Genomic DNA, 22,498 nt, shown 5'->3' with positions numbered 1-22,498 from the left:
TACATGACGTCCGCACTTCATATTCATTAACTAAGCGTTTCTTTTCTTATTCGTTGACATCGATTCTAAATAAATATTTATGCTAAAAACAATAATAATAAAAATACACTTACTGCAGTGATATTAACTTTATTCCATGTGAGTTTCACTTCATTCAATTCAAATCTCACACCATCAAAAAAGTACTTCATTTTCATTTTCAAATAATTCAGTTTTGAACCTCTTTGAAACTTTCATTCTATTATACAAACTGTCAGAGAGGAGAAAGAGAGAGTTTATTGACATTGAAAAAATACAGTACAAATACAGGAATAATTAGAGGTAAACCTCATACGAGAATCAGCTGAGATTGTGTTTTATTTTTAAGCTTTAAGTTCTTCTCTGGCTCTCTGTAAGACTCATCAGTTAATTAGTCACAATACGACTGTAATCATTCACAGAATCTGGACATTAAGACATGTTTCAGCAGCAACACAACGTCACAGTGTTTTCAGTTACTAACGCTTTTTATCATAGAATTAGACATTAAAAAAATCTGACATTTGTTTAAAGATTTTCATGTAGACGAAACGTTCACACAGGAATGAAAGTCTCGGCTGATTCAGTTGTGACAACATTGAAAGAAAGGTCAAAGGTCGGCCGGGTTCTCAGGTCTGGCTCTTCCTCTGCTGGCGGGTTCTGCTGGGTTCTGTGAGAACCAGCGGCTCCTTAGCAACCGTTGCCGGGTATCTCTGACCCAGAAGCTCCACCTCCAGCTGTTGCCCCTCGACGATCAAATGGAGTGGCAGATACGCGAACGCCAGACTCTGATGAGCAGTGAAGCTGTAAGATCCTGACGTTGTGTTCCCCACCACCTGCACACATACACACACACACACACACACACACACGGTGGTAAACTCTCACGTAACCTCTCACACACACATGCTCTTTAACAGCCTCTGGAGTCAGGCCTTCTCCCTCATCTAACTCTTTAAGCAGCTCTGGTTGACAGGCCTGAAGTACAGCCATCTAATGAAGAGAGATGTTAAATATGGATATTTTTCCTACACAAACGCATCGCTTCACTTCAGATGGCCTTTATTAACCCCTCGGGCCTGTGAAGAATTTTTATGATGAACAGATGCACTTTTATGATGGATAGATGCACTTTTATGATGAATAGATGCACTTTTATGAACGATAGATGCACTTCTATCATGGATAGATGCACTTTTATGATGGATAGATGCACTTTTATGATGGACAAATGCACTATTATGGTGATAGACACACTTTTATGATGGATAGATGCACTTGTATGATGGACAGATGTACTTTTATGATGGATAGATGCACTTTTATGATGAATAGATGTACTTTTATTAAGGATAGATGCACTTTTATCATGGATAGATGCACTTTTATGGATGACAAATGCACTATTATGACGACGATAGATGCACTTTTATGATGGATAGATGCTCTTTTATGATGGACAGATGTACTTTTATCATGGATAGATTAACTTTTATTATGGTTAGATACACTTTTATGACTTAAGCACGCACACATGCACACACACACACACACACACTTTACCTGTCCATTGTGCCAGACGGTCTCGTTCCCCTCAGGGTCAATGTCGTCAGTGTTCAGTGTGAGGAACGCCAGTCGACGCCTCAAACCCTGAGCCTTGATTTCCAGCAGAGCCTGTTTACCCACGAAATCTGCAGGCTGGAAACACAGAACCGGGTGAGATCTGGTGAGATCCGGTAAGATCCAGGTGAGATCCTGCTCACACCCCAGAGACACACTAGGAGATTCTTATTACCTTATTGAGTTTGATGAAATAGTCCAAACCGGCTTCGAAAGGATTGGTGTCGCAGTTCATCTGTAAACAGAAGAACACACACTGAGATGAGACGAACGTCGACCACGTTTACATGTGTTCATTTCCCTGAATCACAGTGAGATGTTTATGAGAAAACTTTCAGCAAACGATGTTATGAAAATAAATTATGTTTATGTGTGTGTGTGTGTGTGTGTGTGAGAGAGAGAGTGAGAGTGTGAGTGTGCGTGAGAGTGTTTTGTGTGTGTGTGTGTGTGTGAGAGAGAGAAAGAATGTGTGTGTGTGTGCGAGAGAGAGAATGTGTGTGTATGCGTGTGAGCAGGACCTCGGCTCCCCAGGCTCTGAAGCTCTTCTCCAGTCTCAGTGAGTTCATGGCATATGTGCCGAAGTCGTCGATGTCCTCGTTCTGTCCCGCTTCCATCAGCGCCTGATACACAGACCTCATGTTCCTCATGTCCATGTACAGCTCCCAACCCAGCTCACCTACACACACACAGACACACTGCATGAGGAAAACTGCTAGTTTGTATAAGTTCTGTCCGTCAACCTGTACTGATCTACAGGATCAATGTCCTACTAAAAGTATTGCGGTCACAGATCAAAATATAATAAGTTTGAAGTGTCAGTTTTGTGCAATCATTTTTAATGTGTTTAAAGTTTTTATTCATTCTTGTTATTTTTTGATTCACGCTTATTATATTTTGATCCGTGACCACAATGTTATTCTGATAATTTTGCATTTTTTTTCCAGTTTGTGCAATATATGGCATTGACCGCACACGGATCACCTGTGTATGAAATCCGGATGGCTCGCACGGGGACGCCGGCCAGCTGAAGGGATCTGCACTGCAGGAATCTGAAACCCGCATCACTCATGTCCTCATCACTCAGTTTCTGAAGAACCGCTCGAGACTTCGGTCCGGCGACACCCAAAACACCGATCTCATCCGTCACGTTACACACACTCACGCGATAATCCCCATCATACACCTCGCGCTCGATCCATCTGAAGCAGATACCACCACATCACTATCAGTAACGAGAATAATAATATTATGAGTTATAAGAGTTATAAGTGTCTGGGAAGGTGTTGCTCTGAGGGTTTTTAGGCAGTTTCTTGTAATTTTGCATGCTTGTATTTTTGCAAACATTTTTTATGTTTTCTGGGTCCGCAGGTGAAAATGGTACATCTGATCTAGGAAAGTAGAAGCACCCTCTCCTTAAAAACACACATGATGTCTGTATTTAATGTAATATTCAACAATATTATTGATCTCCTGCATTGACAGACAGCATTATATGAGAACTAAACTGAGCTGGACAATGACATCACAGTTTTCTATAGAGCCGCTATACATACATATATATATATATATATATATATATATATATATATATACAAAGTATTTATACATATATATATATATATATATATATATATATATAAACAAACTAAATTAACAACTTTTTTACAACATCACTGAGTCATCACTGGACTGTGATGCTATTCTCTTCTGGAAATAAACTTTGTTATTTTCCTGTCATCTCTGTAAAGCTGCAGTGAAACACTGTGTTGTAAAACGCTGTATAAATAAAGGTGACTTGAGGAATTACTCAAACGCTGCAAGACACTCGACCCTGAGACTCACTCAAGGTTTCATCACTATTAGCTAGCTCTAGTGTAAGTGTGCATTAATTAAGTAAGCTGCAGTTATTAACTGCTCCATGTGTTAGTCTCTGTTAGTACTGCAGGCCACACTTTCAGTTAGTACTACACTTTCATCCAGGAGAGGGCGCTGAGTGTGTGTATGTGTGTGTGTGTGTGTGTGTGTGTGTCAGTGGGGAGGTGAGTGTGCTGCTTACTGATTGGATGAGACGAGGGGCAGAAACCAGACAGCTGTTACTGACATGCACACACTCACTTCTTCAGATGTTCTCACTTTACACACACTTGGCTCCCTTCTGCTCTTAGACAGTAGTAAATGTTACTGATGTGTGAATGTGTGAGTGAGTGAGTGTGTGAGTGTGAGTGTGTGTGAGTGAGTGAGTGAGTGAGTGAGTGAGTGAGTGAGTGAGTGAGTGAATATGTGTGTGTGTGTGTGTGTGCTATTGCTCGCACCGCAGATCGTGAAGCTCGGACCCGGAGCCTGTAATGAGCAGAAACTCTCCAGGTGTGATCTGGGTAACCGTGACCTCAGCGTAGACACGCCCCCGCGGGGTCAGCATGTGACTGATGTTGGTTTGGCCCACCTGAGGATCAAACATCATCATCATTCAGTCTGATTGCTTTTGGTGTCAGTAACAGGTGTTTTTACTCATAAACCGATTCTCTGTCCAGATCATCAGACACAATCTTTAACTAAACACAGATGTTCTGAGTGTTTTAGGCTGTTGCTATGCAGTTGCTAGGGTGTTCTGAGTGTTTTAGGCTTTTGCTATGCAGTTGCCAGGGTGTTATGAATGTTTTAGGCTGTTTCTATGCAGTTATGTAGGTGTTCTGAGTGTTTTAGGCTGTTGCTATGCAGTTGCTAGGGTGTTCTGAGTGTTTTAGGTTGTTAAACAGTTTCTATGGTGTTCTGAGTGTTTTATGCTGTTGCTCTGCAGTTTTTTTATGGTGTTCTGATTGTTTTAGGCTGTTGCTCTGCAGTTGCTAGGGTGTTATGAATGTTTTAGGCTGTTGCTTTGAGGTTGCTAGGCTGTTCTGAGTGTTTTAGGCTGTTGCTCAGCAGTTTCTATAGTGTTCTAAGTGTTTTAGGCTGTTGCTATGCAGTTGCTAGGGTGTTCTGAGTGTTTTAGGTTGTTAAACCGTTTCTATGGTGTTCTGAGTGTTTAGGCTGTTGCTCTGCAGTTTTTTATGGTGTTCTAATTGTTTTAGGCTGTTGCTCTGAAGTTGCTAGGGTGTTCTGAGTGTTTTAGGTTGTTACTATGCAGTTATTATGATGTTCTGGGGGTTTGGGGGCAGTGCTAGGCAGTTGCTAGGGTGTTCTGAGTGTTTAGGCTATTTTCTATGCGGTTGCTAGGATTTTCTGAGTGATTTAGGCGTTACTAAGCAGTTGCTAGGGTGTTCAGAGTGTTTTAGGATTTTACTATGTGGTTATTTGGGTGTTCTGAGGCCCCGTCCACACTACTGCGTTTTCGTTTAAAAACGGAGAATTAAAACGAATACGATCTCCGTCCACACCAGCGTTTTATCTGCGTATTAGAAACGATCTCCGTCCACATTAAAACGACTGAAAACGCGGATCACGTGACCAATCACCAACACTGGGCATGCGCGTGCCGGTGTAAACAGTGAATGACGAATCAGGGAAGGATACGTCATGACTGATAACATCCAATCATAGAGCCAAGCGTCAGCCTCTGCGTCAGCGTTTCTAAAGTTCTCCGTTTTGTCTCGTCCACACTAAAACGCCGTCCGGAGATGCAAAACGCAGCTGCAGCGTTTCTAAACTTCTCCGTTTTAGGTCTTCGTTTTTCCTGTTTTAGTGTGGACGGGAGGTGCAAACGTAGCAAAAGGTCTCCGTTTTTAAACGAAAACGCAGTAGTGTGGACGGGGCCTGAGTGTATTACTATATGTTTCTATGCAGTTGTAAGGGTGTTCTGAGTGTTTTAGGATGTTTCTATGCAGTTGCTAAGGTGTTCTGAGTGTTTTAAGCTGTTGCTATGTGGCTATTAGGCTGTTGCTAAGCAGTTTTTCTCTCTCTCACTTTTGGCAGTGTGTTGGCAAACAGCCGGTCAAGCAGCCGGTGTGAATCGTCCCCTTTCACCATGAACTTCCCAAAGGGTGAAAGGTCAATCACACCCACTCCCTCCATCACCAGTTTACATTCCCGTCCAACTGGCCCGAACCAGTTCGTCCTTCTGAAACTGGGTCTGCATCACAGGACCAGAGAGAGACACTCACTCACACTGCCATCAACAAGTTCAGGGTTTTTTATTTAAAGGTCCCGTGACATGGGGTTCTTTTATTATTTTATAATGTTTCCTGGGGTTCCCTAATAATGTTAGTATGTTTTTTAGATCAAAAATAGTCATAATTTAGAAATAAAAGGCAATTTTCCTAGCCTGATTTTAGCCTCTGATTTGAACGCTCTGTTCCTAGCTCATTTTCTCATGGGCGAGGCAAATTCTCCGGGCGGGCAAAGCAGAGAAAGGGGAGGTAACCTTTCCTCGTTATGACGTAATAATGAGGAGATTCAAGATCAGCGCGTCTGAGCTGCAGAGAAGAGAAAAATAGCCAAAGCTCGGTTTACACCGATTGAAAATTCTAGACACAAGGGGACCAGATACTGGCTAGGGGAACTATTATTAATAATAAAAAACTTCATGTCAGGGGATTTAAGGATTTCACAGTTTCACATAATTTTTTTAAAATAAATGTAGCCTTTGTGAGCAGAAGAGATTCTTTCAAAAACATTAAATGTTTGAACGCTAGTGTTAATATATAATTTAGATTATATAGACATCAGCATCCGCTCACTTGTATCCGATGTCGTCTCCAGGTTTGTGGAAGTAGTGTGGCTGTTCCCAGCCTGCATGGAAACCCATGGAGCATTTATCTTTCAGCAGCTCATAGACGCCACTGACCCGGCTAGTGGGCCGACCCGCGAAACGCTCCTCCTTCGGGAAGCCCACTGAAACCAGTCACACACACAGATCATTGTTCCAGCATCATTCCAGCATCACACCTCTCTTTTAGGCTGTTTCTATGCAGTTGCTAAGGTGTTCTGACTATTTTGACTGTTGCTATGCAGTTGCTATGGTGTTCTGAGTGTTTTAGTCTATTTCTATGCAGTTATTAGGGTGTGTTTTAAGGGTTTTAGTCTGTTTCTATGCAGTTGCTGAAGTGTTCTGAGGGGTTTAGACTGTTGCTCTGCAGTTTTTAGGGTGTTCTGAGTGTTATAGGCTGTTTCTATTTATTTATTTATTTATTTATTTATCTATTTAACCTTTATTTAACCAGGAAGTCCCTTGAGACTGAGTCTCTTTTCCGAGGGAGACCTGGCCAAGACGGCACACCAGATTCAGTTTAAATACAAATACAACATAGTCAAAAACAAACAAACAAGCATCACACATAAAAGAAAAGAAAAGAAAAGAAAAGAAAAGAAAAGAAAAGAAAAGAAAAGAAAAGAAAAGAAAAGAAAAGGAGCAGGTCACATATGGCAGTTACATTTTTTAGTTATATTGCATTTTAACATGGCCTTAAATTCATTTAATGGAACTAGATCATTTAGATGTAACAAATTTTGCTAATTATTCCAGAACCATGGCGCAAAGTAAGAGTCTATGCGGTTTCTAGGGTGTTGTGAGGGTTTTAGGCAGTTGCTATGCAGTTGCTAGTGTGTTCTGTGTGTTTTAGGCTGTTGATATTGGGTTGCTAGGATGTTCTGAGTGTTTTAAGCTGTTGCTATGCGGTTGCTAGGGTGTTCTGAGTGTTTTAGGCTGTTGCTATGCAGTTGCTAGGGTGTTCTGAGTGTTTTAGGCTGTTGCTATGCGGTCGCTAGGATGTTTTGAGTGTTTTAGGCTGGTTCTATATAGTTATTAGGGTGTTCTGATGCTCCTCCTTCAGGAAGCCCACTGAAACAAACCAGTCACACACACACACACATATCATCGTTCCAGCATCATTACAGCAAATACGCCTCTTCCTGTCACGTGACTTACCCACATTGTTGAAGCCATAGGATTCCCTGGCTTTGGCGCACGTGTAAGGTACGGTGGTCCAGTTGCCGTAGCGATTGGGATCACACTCGATGAGGTCATACGGGGGTTCACCACTCATAATCCAGTCGCTGAGGAACTTCCCCACTCCTCCCGAGTGAATGATGCCATACCTGTCATCAGACCTCACATGTCAATCCTCACCTCAGTCGTTATGATTCTGTAATGTTTGTCAGATGTGGTGCGGACCCGAAGCCGATGGCGGTCCAGTAGTTGTGGGCTCCCTGGTGCGGCCCGATCATGGGCAGCAGGTCTGGTGTGTACGTGATCGGCCCGGACACGATGTTGATGATGTCAGCGTCCTTCAGAACTGGCACCATCTCCATGGCCATTTCCACATGATCCATTATCCGGTCCAGATCCGACTCGAACAACTCCTTCCCAAAACCTTCAACCCACACACACACAAACACTTGACTGATGTAAGACTGCACTTTTTTTTTACTGGAAAACAAAGATACTGATTTATGAAGACAGAATAGAATCGAATAGACTAGAATAGAATAGAATAGAATAGAATAGAATAGAATAGAATAGAATAGAATAGAATAGAATAGAATAGAATAGAATAGAATAGAACAGGGCTGGACTGGGAAAAAAATCTACTAAGTTTAAAATATAATTCTCCAATTGCATTGGCAATACCAGTCTTTCTCACAAGATATTTATAAATTATCGGTCAATGCACCTCTCCCTCTAGGGGGGTTCGGGGGCATGCCCACCGTAAGAAAATTTTGTGCTTTTTAATGTTAAATTCATCAATCTGGTGCACTTTGAGAGTTCAAAATTAAGTGCTTGAACCCATATTCAGTGTGCAAATTGAACAAAGAAAAACTCCAAACTCTTTTAGTTGGATAGTGTCTGTCTAAGTTACATACTGCATAATTAATCATAGTTATAATATTAATCACATGACATAGCCATATATTGTAAAACACATGCACTGAAAAATAAACCCAACTTTCATAATTAGCTTATAACTAATTTCTGTAACTTGAAAGAGATATAAACACATTATCTTTTATTTTGATGGAAACGGCATTCAGCTTTTATTCATGTTTCAGCTAAAATATGGTTTACAAACGGGTCTTATAATCTCATTATAATTCTAGTAAAATGCGTAATCGTCAAATATGCAGATGTGGAAATAATGCGTAACTGGGTAATGGGTTCCTTCTCACAGCCTGCCCTGTGTTTTGAAAGTAGTCCTAAATCTGCTTACCACAGACCTCTACACTCACTAATGTCTCTCGTGATCCCCCTCACTCCTCATCAGACACTGAAGGCTGTTTCTTTTTTTACGCCATTTCTCTGCACATTCCTTGCGTTTCTTCTCCATCGCTCTGACTATTTTGACAGATACTCACTCACTGACACTGCACGATTGCTCAGCCCAGAGTGGGCGGTGATTAAAGATGTGATTGGACCAGCCCAGTGTCAATCAAGAAAATAACCAATGAGCAGCTAATCTCCGTTTCATGGGCCGGTCTGTGAGAAAGAAATGACCCACGCTGACTTTTAAACGCAATGGGCCGCTGACGAGAGTTGGATGGGCCGTTAAAAAAAAAAAAAAATAAAGTTTGAGATGTATCGGCCCAAAAAGTATGCCAGATGACCAGTCCAGCCCTGGAATAGAATAGAATAGAATAGAATAGAATAGAATATATGTGATTGGACGCTGCTATGGTGTATGACTGCGCTGTGATCGACGTTGCTATGGTTGGACGTTGCTACGGTGTACGACTGCGCTGTGATTGGACGTTACTAGGGTGTATGGCGGCGCTGTGATTGGACGATGCTACTGTGTACAACAGCACTGTGATTGGACGTTGCTATGGTGTACGACTGCGCTGTGATTGGATGTGGCTATGGTGTACGACTGCGTTGTAATTGGCTGTTGCTTATGGTGTACGACTGGGCTGTGATTGGATGTGATTATGGTATACAACTGCGCTGTGATTGGATGTTGCTGTGGTGCATGACTGTGCTGTGATTGGACGTTGCTATGGTGTACAACTGCGCTGTGATTGGACGTAGCTATGGTTTACGACTGCGCTGTGATTGGACTTTGATATTGTGTACGACTATGCTGTGATTGGACATTGCTACGGTGTAAGACTGCACTGTGATTGGACGTTGCTATGGTGTACAACTGGGCTGTGATTGGATGTGGCTATGGTGTATGACTGCACTGTGATTGGACGTTGCTATGGTGTATGACTGCGTTGTAATTGGACATTGCTATGAAGTATGACTGCACTGTGATTGGACATGGCTATGGTGTACAACTGCGCTGTAATACGGACGTTGCTATGGTGTACGACTGTGCTGTGATTGGATGTGGCTATGGTGTACAACTGCGCTGTAATTGGCTGTTGCTTATGGTGTACGACTGGGCTGTGATTGGATGTGATTATGGTGTACGACTGCGCTGTGATTGGACGTTGCTATGGTGTACGACTGCGCTGTGATTGGACGTTGCTATGGTGTACAACTGGGCTGTGATTGGACATGGCTATGGTGTATGACTGCGCTGTGATTGGATGTGGCTATGGTGTACGACTGCGCTGTGACTGGACTTTGCTATGGTGTACGACTGCACTGTGATTGGACATTTCTATGGTGTACAACTGCACTGTGATTGGACGTTGCTATGGTGTACAACTGCACTGTGATTAGACGATGCTACAGTGTACGACTGCGCTGTGATTCTACGTTGCTACAGTGATCTCTGACCTGGTGGGACGCCGTCCCGGATCCACGAGTCCTGCAGAACCATCTTCTCCTCGCTCTCGTAGGGTCCGAACAGCAGCCCGTCTCGCTCCTGTCGAAGGTAATACGAGCCCTCCAGATCCCGGATCACTGGAAGCTCCGTTCCCAGGGCCTTCACCTCAGGAACGGTTGCCGTGACAACGTACTGGTGGTGCACTGGGACGGTGGGGTGCTGGAATCCGATCATCTGACCCAGTTCACGCGCCCAGAACCCTGAGATCAGGTCACAGTTTAACAGGAGGGATTTTAAAGATTTAAGCTTTTGAATGATACCTAAATTATGATGATAACTAAAGCAAGAAACAAGCACACTGACATTATAACAATACAAAGCAGGCTGGAAAGCTATACTTTAAATTAGTGCTGTGTAACGATTAATCGCATCACATCCAAAATGAAAGTTTGTGTTTACATAATATATGTGTGTGTTCTGTGTATAATTATTTTGTGTATATAAATACACACACATGCACGTATATATTTAAGAAATATTTTTATATTTAATTTATATTATATAAATATTTATATATAAATAACACATTTTTCTTAAATATAAGCATGCATGTGTTTGTGTATTATACAAAATAATTATACAAAGCACACACACACATATTATGTAAACACAAACTTTCATTTGCATGCCATTACTCGTTGCCCAGCACTAAATCTAAAAGAAATGCATCAGAAGGATCATGTTGTGTGTGCGGTTCCCTGGAGTTCTTCAGGAGAGCCGAGAGTGTGCGTGCAGCTGCTTCATGGGAGCTCGTGATTTAGTCTTCGGTTCAGAGACAGTCTGTCACGATACTCAACACATAAACCCACAATAGATCTCTCAAAACATGCAGCTGTTTTGCAGACAGGGTTTAGATTAAGCCGGGATTCGGTTTTAGTTCAACTAGGACGTTTAAGTTACTTTTATAAAAAATAAATCCTGATTTGTCTTGAGAAAACACAATGACACTGATATTTTTTAAACAGCTCAAACATGCACTTAAGTGGGACTAGTTTAAGCCTTGTCTGTCACACCGGGGGACTAAGATATATTAATGAGATGTAAAGTCAAAAACGGCTTGATTTTTGTGATTTATAAAAAACAAAGCTTGAATTGAGGTTTAGATGAAACCCTGAGCAGAGCAACATTGAGACACACACAGACTGAAGAAGAAGTCCTGAAATAATCACACAGAACATGATATATCAGTCTGAAATAACCTCCAGAAGTTACACACACACACACACACACACACACACACACACTACACACACTCTACACACACACACACACACGCACACACTCTACACACACACACACACACACACACACACACACACACACACTCTCTACACACACACAGTCACATTCACAAACTCACACACACACACACACACTCTCGCACATTCACAAACACACACACACACTCTTTCCTTAGGCATCCTAGTTTTTATACTGAGCTAAGAACATTTTCAAGCTCCTCCCCTAATTACAACACAGGAAAAAAATGTGCCCTTTACTTTTGTAATAAAACATTGTTCGGTATGTTCATTGGGTCTTTTGAATTACGGTGTGTGTGTGTCTACATTTCTGCTGTGGATCAGACCTAGTTTAGCCAGATCAACAAACACGATAACAAACATCTGTAGCTGTGAGATATCGTCTGATTGGTCGAGGTGTTTTTTCCAGGCACCAATCACTGCTGACTGTGTGTTTGTGGGTCTTCAGGGTTCAGAGTAACAGGACCTGCAAAGGTTCTAACCTTTGACCTCCCATGTGTTTGACTGATCCCAGATCTGCAGCCACAAACACTCGTGATGTCATCGGTGAAGCATGTGTGGAGTTCCCTTCATACACACCAGCTTCATTCTCAATATTGTTCAGTAATGCACAGCCGCATCTGCATATCATTTACGTAGGCATATTGCCATCCAGACACGTGATGCTCTGCAATAATGAGAACTGAGTGAGATATTAGAAAAAAGGTTTTTTTCTGCAATCAGAGCATTCTATTCTCCATACACATATAAACCCTCACATAACTTCAGTAGCTTTCAGCTCAATTCATTGTTTGCAAAAACAAAGATACCGATTTATGAAGACAGAATAGAATAGAGAATAGAATAGAACAGCAAAGATTAAAATAGAATAAATCAGAACATCTTAAAAAATATGTAGAACAGAATAAAAAAAGAGTATATTAGAACAAAATTAATTCAAAGGAATACAATACAACAGAATAGAACAGAATAAAATATTAGAACAGAATAGGATATATTAAAATGGAATAGAATGTAATACAATAGAATTAAACAGAACAGAATAAAATAGAGCAGAACTGAATAGAACAGAATACAACAGAATAGAATAGATTAGAACAGAATGGAATAGAACAGATAGAATAGAACAGAACAGAATACAACATTACAGAATATATTGAAGCTGAACAGAACAGAATAGAATAAAACATAGTAGAATAGAATGGAACAGATTAGAATAGAATGCAACTAAATGAAGCAAAATATATTTGAACGGATTACAATTGAATGAAACAGAATAAAATAAAACAGAGTAGAACGGAATACAACATAAATAGAAAAATAATAGAATTTGAATAGAACAGAAACGAAAATAATGGAATATATTAGAATAGAATAGAACCGAATAGAATAGAAAAGAACAGAATAGAAAAAAAATAGTCTTTTTTGTCAATGACTAATGGGCTTTACAGAAAGAACTGGAATCAGTCAGCTTGAAGAAAAAAAACGAATGAAGAATTCTGGTAGGAACTGGATGAGCTGAGGCGTATGAGAGAGACCTCTGGTGATTGGCTGAAAAATGAACTGTTGGCGAGAACTGATTGGCTGATCATGTGAGCAGGGCTGAAGGCCAAAACCCCAAAAACTTTCAACCAGAACCAACATCAGCTAAAACAAACACATACACACACACACACACACACACTCACACACACATACACAGATTTGATTGTGGTTCTGCTTTGCTCATTTCACCACACAGAAACTGCACCTGACCTCTGGGTCACACTCGTCTCAGATGAGTTCACTTCAGTCGACCAAACGCTCAGAATCAGATCTCTGGGACATTATCGGGTGTGTTTGCAATAGCAGAGATCAGAGGTCATTGGTCAGTGGTCGGCACAGTGTGTGTCTGAATGTCTTATCACTGCTGCTTCAGCACATTAAACTATTACAGCTATTACTATATACATCTGACACACACACACTCATACTCACAAACACACACACACACACACACACACACACACACACAGCCAGCAGATCATTGATATTCAATCAGATTCATTGAGTAACTGAAATAGAAAGCTTTTGTAACATTAAACACTACCGTTCTAAAGTTTGGTGGTCAGTAAGGATTTTTATTTATTTTTTGGGGGGTAAAGAAATAAAGGTCAATAAAAATTAAAAAAAAAATCAATACTTTTATTCATTAAAGATGAATTACAGTAAATTGATTTAAAAGTGACAGTAAAGACATGTATAATGTTACAAAAGATTCTATTTCAAATAAATGCTGTTATTTTTAACGTTATATTCATTAAAGAATTATGAATACAGAAAACAGTTATTTTAAATTGTTCAGCCTTGCTGAGCAAAAGAGACTTCAAAGAGACAACATTAAAAATATTACCGATCCCAAACTTTTGACTATTAGTGTACAACAACATAAAACATATATATTTTAACATCAAATGTAAAATTGTTACGGCCAAAACTGACTTTTTAATAACCCTGAATCTCTACTGGAGTTCCCATGGGGTCACACAACAGTAATTCTGAGACATAAACGAGGAAAAGATGCACAGAGGGGTGTGACCTAAAATATAGGGGTGTGGCCTACTGTGAGGCGTGGCCTAACATATGAGGGTGTGACCTAACATATAGGGGTGTGATCTAATGTGGGGTGTGGCCAAACATATGAGATGTGGCCTAACGTGAGTTGTGGCCTAACATATGAGGGTGTGGCCTAATGTGAGGTGTGGCCTAACATGTGGGGGTCTGGCCTAACATATGGGGGTGTGACCTAACGTGGGGAGTGGCCTAACATATGAGGATGTGGCCTAATGTGAGGTGTGGCCTATCATATGAGGGTGGGACTTAGCTTGGGCGTGGCCTAACATATGGGAGTGTGGTTTGGCATATGGGGGTGTAGCCTAACCTGTGGCATTGACGATGCGATTGGCCCGGATGGTTCCTTGTGGAGTCTGGACGTCCCATCTGCCATCAGCTGTGTGTGTGAGGCCCGTGACAGGAGTGTGAGGATAGATCTGAGCGCCGTACATCCGTGCTCCCGCTGCTAGAGACATCGTCAGGGAGTACGGGTCGATGTGACCGTCACCTGGGTTATACAGACCCGCCAACACCTGGCACACGCAGAAGAACATGTGTGTGAATGTTGTGTTTTATTTATTGGTGTTTTCAAAGTATTAATTGAAAGGTATCATAAAATGTGCAGTGTTGGGGAAAGTTACTTGTAAAAGTAAAGCATTACAATATTACGTTACTCCCTTAAACAGTAACGAATTGCGTATTGCGTTACAATATTGTGTTACTCCCAAAAAAGTAGCTAGTTGCGTTATTTTGTCACTTTTTAAGAAAAGTAATACGTTACAATATTGCGTTACTCATAAAAAATAACTAATTGCATTATTTAGTTACTTTTTAAGAAAAGTAATGCGTTACAATATTTTGTTACTCCCAAAAAAGTGACTACTTGTGTTATTTAGTTACTTTTTAAGAAAAATAATGCATTACAATATTGCATTATTCCCAAAAAGTAACAAATTGCATTACATTTTAAGAAAAGTAATACGTTACAATATTGCGTTACTCCCAAAAAAGTGACTAATTGCGTTATTTAGTTACAGTTTAAGAAAAGTAATGTTACAAAATTGTGTTACTCCCAAGAAAGTAACTAATTGTGTTATTTCATTACATTTCAAGAATAGTAATACATTACAATATTGCGTTACTCCCAAAAAGTAACTAATTGCGTGACTTTTTAATAAAAGTAATACATTACAATCTTGAGTCACTCCCAAAAAAGTGACTAATTGTGTTATTTAGTTACATTTTAAGAAAAGTAACGCGTTACAAAATTATGTTACTCCCAAAAATGTAACTAATTGTGTTATTTAGTTACATTTCAAGAAAAGTAATATTACAATATTGTGTTACTCCAAAAAAAAGTAACTAATTGCTTTGTTTAGTTACTTTTTAAGAAAATTAATGCGCTATAATATTGTGTTACTCCCACAATAGTAACTAATTGTGTTATTACTTTTTAAGAAAAGAAATGCGTTACAATATTGCGTTACTCCCAAAGTAACTAATTGAGTTATTTAATTAATTTTTAAGAAAAGTAATGCGTTACAATATTGAGTCACTCCCAACAAAGTTACTAATTGCATTATTTAGTTACTTATTAACAAAAGTAATGCGTTACTTTTGCGTTGCGGTTTCTCACCTAGTTTGCCTGTTTGTTTTATTATAACAAAAACGTTACATTTTTGGTATGTAAATGTAAAGGCTCATTCACACCAAAGTTTAAATAAAAAGACGGAAGGAAATGCAAATTCACATGTGTCCAGTAGAAGGAGAAGCTCAAACAAACCTTTCTGTGGTGGTGCTGTTCTGGATTGCATTAGAATAGGATGCAGGAGAATAAAGTTTAACATTTTTAACACCAAATACTAAATCTAAAATATTTTTTGCTTGTGGTTTAACAGAATCATCGAAGGTCAGAAGCAAGTACACAGGTCAATAAAGTAAGATTAAATTCATAAAAATATTTGTTTTATTTAACATATTTAATTGGAGGTTAACTTGATTTAGCATTTCACTGATTTTATTCATTTTGAGGAATATTGAAACTTTTTTTGTGCAAGTGAGATGAGTAAATGCTCACATTTAGACTAGAACAGGGGTTCTCAACTCCAGTCCTCTCGACCCACTGCTCTGCATATTCCTTATTTAACACACCTGATTCAGATCCTCAGCTCGTTAGGATAGACTCAGCAGCAGTTTCTCAATATGCGTTCTTGTCTGTACTTGTGTTCTTGTGGACATGAGAAACGTCATCAGTCACTGCCCAAATACTGTTCAAAGTTCACATCTAGCCAAGTCCAGTTCAAATCGCCGGATGTGTTCTTGATCCGCCCCGTTTACCGAGGATGCATCGAGAGGTGACTTGTGCGGACTTGAGATAGCCAGGTATCCCAGAATGCATCTCGCGTCAACCAGCAAGCGTCAATGGGAGAGGAGAAAATCCGCGAAATATCAAAATACTACTGTTATTGTGTCATGAAATGTAATTTTAAGAGTGTTTCAGGCGAGAATGTGGTTGTTTAAATCTCAAATCTGTGGTTTATTTATAAAGATAGCACCTATTTCAAAAATGTATCTGACGTTTTCGGAGCTCTGACATGCAAGCCTTCACCGGTGACCAGCGCTCATCAACCCCGACTGGAACAGCTTTTCCTCGGCTAGTGCTTCTGACATTAGCCGCTGGCACAGATGTCTCGTCTGGTGGATAAACTTGACGTATAATTCGTCTTGTGTAAAAGTCTATCTTTGGTCTCGTCTCATTTAACTAGTTTGTTCCATGGCAAAAAAAAAAAAAAAAAAAATCGTTTTATTGTGTTATTATAAATAAATATTTTTATTTATAATAATTATTTAATGAACTATATTAAAATGAAAATATTTTTAATGAACTCTGTCTTTGTTAAATGTCAATAAAAATCAATGTTTCATATTTTTAAAATGAAAACAAAAAGATCATGTTCATTTTGTTATTAATATATGGAGTGAAGATAATCAATATACGCCTGAACCACTTGGCCAAATATGTTTAAGATTTTTTTTAATAAAAAGAGGCAAAGTGTTTCATAACAAATTTCGTTTTATTTTTGACAAAAAGAGGCAGAGTTGTAGCATATTTCGTTTTATTGTTGCCTAAAATATATATAAATAGATAACCGGAGTAGCCAGAGCGTGCTGAGTGACGCGATCAAGTACGCTCTGTTCCATTTGCAGAAGAACCGGACTTGCGTACTTGGTATTGAGAAACAGTCTACGTCTATCCTAACGAGCTAAGGATCTGAATCAGGTGTGTTAAATAAGGGAGACATGTGCTGCGTCCCAATTTGCTTACTTATACTACGCCCTAAAAGTATGTACTCTTTTTGTGAGGAAAAAGTACATACTTTTGAGTGTGTAGCAAAAGAGTAGGCAAGCTTTGGGACATACTATCACGTCATCTTTAACGGACAGCTCTGTCGCGTGCTGCGTGCATCCTGTCACCGTAAACTGCCCTGTCAATCATCTTGTCACAGTTAAAATCCTCCATTCTATATCTAATTTAATTTCCTACCGTTTCGGAGCACGTTCATCTGCCAGTTGTGGGTCTTTCATGCTCTCCTCGTGTTTGCAATTTGAATATAATGATGCATTTAAAATGTAATAGCTAAACGTGTCTTTACAAAAGTTCACAATGCTCCTGCAAATGCAATATAATGTGGACAACATTTAATAAATTCATTTTCGTCAGGTTAGATACTGATAATTAATCACTCAAAGCTCTTTATCTAAACCTCCGTATCGACTACGTGTCTGTAGTTTTTTAACACTTTTTACTCGTGTTTGTAGTTCTAACCGAATCCTCGTCCAACGCGCAATGGTTTGTGGGCAATATCAGCCGTTAGAGTGTGCATCGATCTACACTTCGGATTCTGACCGGAAAAAGTAGACCATACGGGTATCTTTGAAACACTCATTTCAACATACTACGATTTGGGACGTACTAATTCTATTTTCGAATACTATTTAGGACGGATAGTATGCGAATTGGGACGCAGCAATACACAATATGCAGAGCAGTGGGTCGTGAGGACTGGAGTTGAGAACCCCTGGTCTAGAACTACAATAACCATCATGCTTACACACACACACACACAAACCTTTGCACTTCCATTTGTCTCAAAATGAGGACAGGAGAGCTGTCAGTAAATAAATGTGAAAATAAGGTAACTTGCATTACTTCTTTGAAAAATGAACTCATATTTTGTGTTGTAAATTTAAAAGTAATGTTACTTTACTAGTTACTTGAAAAAGTAATCTGATTAACTCAAGTTACTCAAGTTACTTAATGAGTTACACACAACACTGAAAATGTGTCTCACACCGTGTTTTTTCAGCCTGGTGCGACTCGCAGTCAGATGCTGTTTATGCTGTGTGTGTTTCAGTGTCGACGTCGGGTGGTGTGTGTACCTTGTTCATGTTGAGCAGAGGGAAGAGCTGCTGGATCTTCTCCGGCTCGATGAGGAACTGAGGCGTGGGATGCCAGTGAGTTCGGGTCATCTGATATTTGAGCTCGTCAACTCGGACTGGAGTGGAGGCAATCCTGATGCTGCCCGGCTGATGGAAGCCCACGGCCTGCCACACACACACATCGTTCAGACCCTTCAACACACTCTAACGAATCTCTGTCCCTAAACGAGTTACTGACACGTCTGTCTCACCTGTCCCGTCTCGGCCTCCAGCTGCTCGAACAGTTTGATGCTGTAGTAATGAATCTTCTTCAGATTAATGCCTGGATGATAATATGTGGTGAGTCCCGCCTGTGGATGATGACATCATCAGCATCCTGTCATACAGACACTTGCACACAAACTGGTACACAGTGCACATTAACTAGTATAGGACGTGCATAACACACTAACTAGTATGGGACGTGCACACTAACTAGTAAAGAACGAGCATACCTTAGGACCCTAGCACCCTAATTAGCACCGTAACTGGTAACATACACACTAACTAAAAGAAGATGTGCACACTAACTAGCAATAGACATGTCCACTAACTAGCACAATAACTAGAAGTGGACGTGCGCACTGACTAGTAGAGGACGTGCACATTAACTAGCACAATAACAAGTAGTGGATGTGCACTCTAACTAGCACCCTAACTGGTAACATGCTCACTAACTAGTAGAGGATGCGCGCACTAACTTGGACATGAAGACTAACTAGTAGAGAACATAAACACTAACTAGCAATAACTAGTAGTGGACGTGCACACTAACATACTAACAAGTAGTGGACGTGCACAAAAACTAATGGTGGACGTTCACACTAACTAGCACACTACCTAGAAGTGGATGTGCACACTAACTAGTAGAGGATGTGTACAGTAACTAGCACAATAACTACTAGAGTATTTGCCCACCAACTAGCACACTAACTAGTAGTGGATATGCACACTAACTAGTAGAGGACGTGCACACTAACTAGCACAATAATTAGTAGAAGAAGTGCACACTTACTAGTAGAGGACATCCACACTAACACAATAACTAGTAGTGAATGTGCAAATTAACTAGTAGTGGATGTGCACACTAACTAGTAGAGGAAGTGCACAATGATTAGAAGTGGATGTACAAACTAACTAGTAGAGGACGTGCACACTAACTAGCACACTAACTAGTAGAGGAATTGCATAATAATTAATAGTGGATGTGCAAACTAACTAGTAGAGGACGTGCACACTAACTAGCACAATAACTAGTAGTGAATGTGCAAATTATCAAGTAGTGCACGTGCACAATAACTAGAAGTGGATGTGCAAACTAACAAGTAGAGGACATGCACACTAACTAGTAGAGATCGTAGCACACTAACTATCACACTAACTAGAAAAAGGATGTGCACACTAACTAGTAGAGGACATGCACAATAACTAGCACACTAACAAGTAGAGGATGTGCATACTAACTAGTAGTGGACATGCACACTAACTAGCACACTAACTATTAGTGGACATGCACAATAACTTTGTTACAACCGGCCGCTGTGTTTACATTTGTGTTTCCTAAATAATACATAAAATGTAGGTTCTGTCTTTATTCGCTGACACTTTCAAAGTGTCGTTTGACCCCTAATTCTGTGTGTACCGCGTGCCACGTGGATCCGGCCGTCAGCTCCGACTTCTCCAGCAGAACTACATCCTTCTGTCCGGCTTTGGCCAGATGATACGCCAGACTGACCCCGACACACCCTCCACCGATGACCACCGTCTCTGCGCTGTCCTTCACACACTTCCTCAACGCACCATCTCTGAGAACATAAACACCTGTTACTAATAACTTTGTGAGGACTCTCCATACACGTAATAGTTTTTCTACTGTACAAACTGTATATTCTGTCCCCCTACACTAACCCTACCCATCACACACACATACACACACACACACTGCCCCTATCCCAAAACCAAGCCATCGCAAGAAACATTCTGTATTTTTACATTTTCAAAACAAACAAAAAAAAAATCTGTATGATTTATAAGCGTGTTTACCCCTGGGGACACAATTTAGGTCCACAGTGACACAAGTCCCCATGAGTCTGTGTGCATTCAGGTTCAAGTCCCCACCGGGATTGAAAAACATGTACACACACACACTCTATCTCTTTCACACGCACGCACGCACACACACACACACACACACACACACATAACAGATCACAGTTCAGATCAGATATTGTATGATCAGAGACGGAATCACAGTCACACACATGATTTCTGCAGAAATATTGGAGTTTTGAATTGTCTGCCAAAATAAACTTGATTAACAATTGAAACCAACACAATAAAAACAATTGAGTTTTCCCTCAAATCTGTCATATAACTCATGTCATGTATTTCCTCAGATAACTCATATTTCCTCGGATATATAACTCATATTTCCTCAGATATATAATAACTCATATTTCCTCAGGTATATAACTCATATTTACTCAGATATATAACTCATATTATATGTGTTTCTCACCCGTCGTGCGTCTCCAAGCCCCGTGCGGGAACGCGCAGTGTGTTTCTCCCGACGCCTCGCTTCACGAGAGCGTCGAACGCGTTTAACACACGCGACATGTTGTGTTTGGGTCCGAATTAAGTTTTCTTGAGTTCAGCTCTGACTTTCCAAACAAGCGGCCACGCAGAAGCACGCACGAGCAGCGCGCGCACGCCTGTCAGACGCGCGGCGAGTTTAACAGCCTATGGGGGGATTCATATTCATTACAATTTATAAATGACCAACATGAGAGAACACTGAATAATAATAGGAAAACAGAATGATTGTTTCGATGTTTCTTCTCTCCTACACGCATGTGTGTGTGTGTGTGTGTGCGCACGGCACCCAGCATGTAGATATTATATGCACAGTGATGACCTGCAGTAATCTATCTTTTATAAACAGTCTGAGTGAATGAACAATCTGCTACACAAACAAAGATTGCAGCAGCCCTGTGTGTATGTGAGTGCGAGCGAGTGTGTGTTTGTGTGTGAGATGAGTAGGTTTATGGGTTAGTGTGTGTGTGTGTGTGTGTGTGTGTGTGTGTGTGTGTGTGTGTGTGTGTGTGTGTGTGTGTGTGTGTGTGAGAGATGGGTGGGTTTATGGGTTAGTGTGTGTGTGTGTGTGTGTGAGATGGGTAGGTTTGTGGGTTAGTGTGTGTATTGTGTATGTGAGATGGGTAGGTTTATGGGTTAGTGTGTGTTTGTGTGTGTGTGTGTGTGTGTGTGTGTGTGTGTGTGTGTGTGTGTGATGGGTAGGTTTATGGGTTAGTGTGTGTGTGTGATGGGTAGGTTTATGGGTTAGTGTGTGTGTGTGTGTGATGGGTAGGTTTATGGGTTAGTGTGTGTGTGTGCGTGTGTGTGTGTGTGTGTGTGTGTGTGTGTGTGATCCAGAGGAATGTTTGTGGACAGTAAAATGTGTCAAGGCAGCAGGAACACATGATCAATGTCTCTGCATCGCAACAGCTGAAGCTCAAACACACACCAGAGATAATCAGAGCAGATTTGATCTGATCGATAACACACACTCAGCTCAAAGACACATACAATCATCATGCATAATTCAGAGGGTTTTAGAAGTCTGCGCTCCTGTTAAAACAGCTGGCTTCTGTTCTGAAAGAAATATAACACAGATAAATTATATCAAAGTTTTGGAACCTTTACTGTAAAAATTAATATTATTTCTCAACAAGTGTGCAAAAGTTCATGATTTATCTGTTACATCTCTCAAACAGATGCCTGAACAAGGGTGTGAAGACTTGTCTTCATCTATTATGCAAGTTAATACAAGTT

At 40.4% G+C, this 22,498-nt stretch overlaps 1 protein-coding gene across 1 annotated transcript; it reads right to left on the bottom strand.

Moving 5' to 3' along the window:
• Window positions 1-253: 253 nt before the first annotated feature.
• Window positions 254-21,371, bottom strand: dmgdh (dimethylglycine dehydrogenase). The gene is made up of 16 exons (XM_039650213.2): window positions 21,189-21,371; window positions 20,313-20,475; window positions 18,883-18,981; window positions 18,632-18,796; window positions 14,520-14,724; window positions 10,292-10,540; window positions 7,745-7,943; window positions 7,499-7,668; window positions 6,312-6,465; window positions 5,539-5,704; window positions 3,951-4,081; window positions 2,620-2,837; window positions 2,157-2,314; window positions 1,814-1,873; window positions 1,582-1,716; window positions 254-854 (listed from the first exon to the last, which is right to left on the bottom strand). Exons 1-16 carry the CDS (start codon window positions 21,284-21,286, stop codon window positions 648-650), a joined length of 2,577 nt encoding a protein of 858 aa, XP_039506147.2. The 5' UTR covers window positions 21,287-21,371; the 3' UTR covers window positions 254-647.
• Between the last annotated feature and the right edge of the window lie 1,127 nt (window positions 21,372-22,498).

The sequence above is a fragment of the Pimephales promelas genome, chromosome 19 (genome assembly GCF_988280905.1).
Source record: "Pimephales promelas chromosome 19, fPimPro1.hap1.1, whole genome shotgun sequence".
Lineage (NCBI taxonomy): Eukaryota > Metazoa > Chordata > Actinopteri > Cypriniformes > Leuciscidae > Pimephales > Pimephales promelas.
The sequence above is the reverse complement of the archived record's forward strand: the minus strand, read 5'-3'. Positions and strand labels throughout refer to the sequence as shown.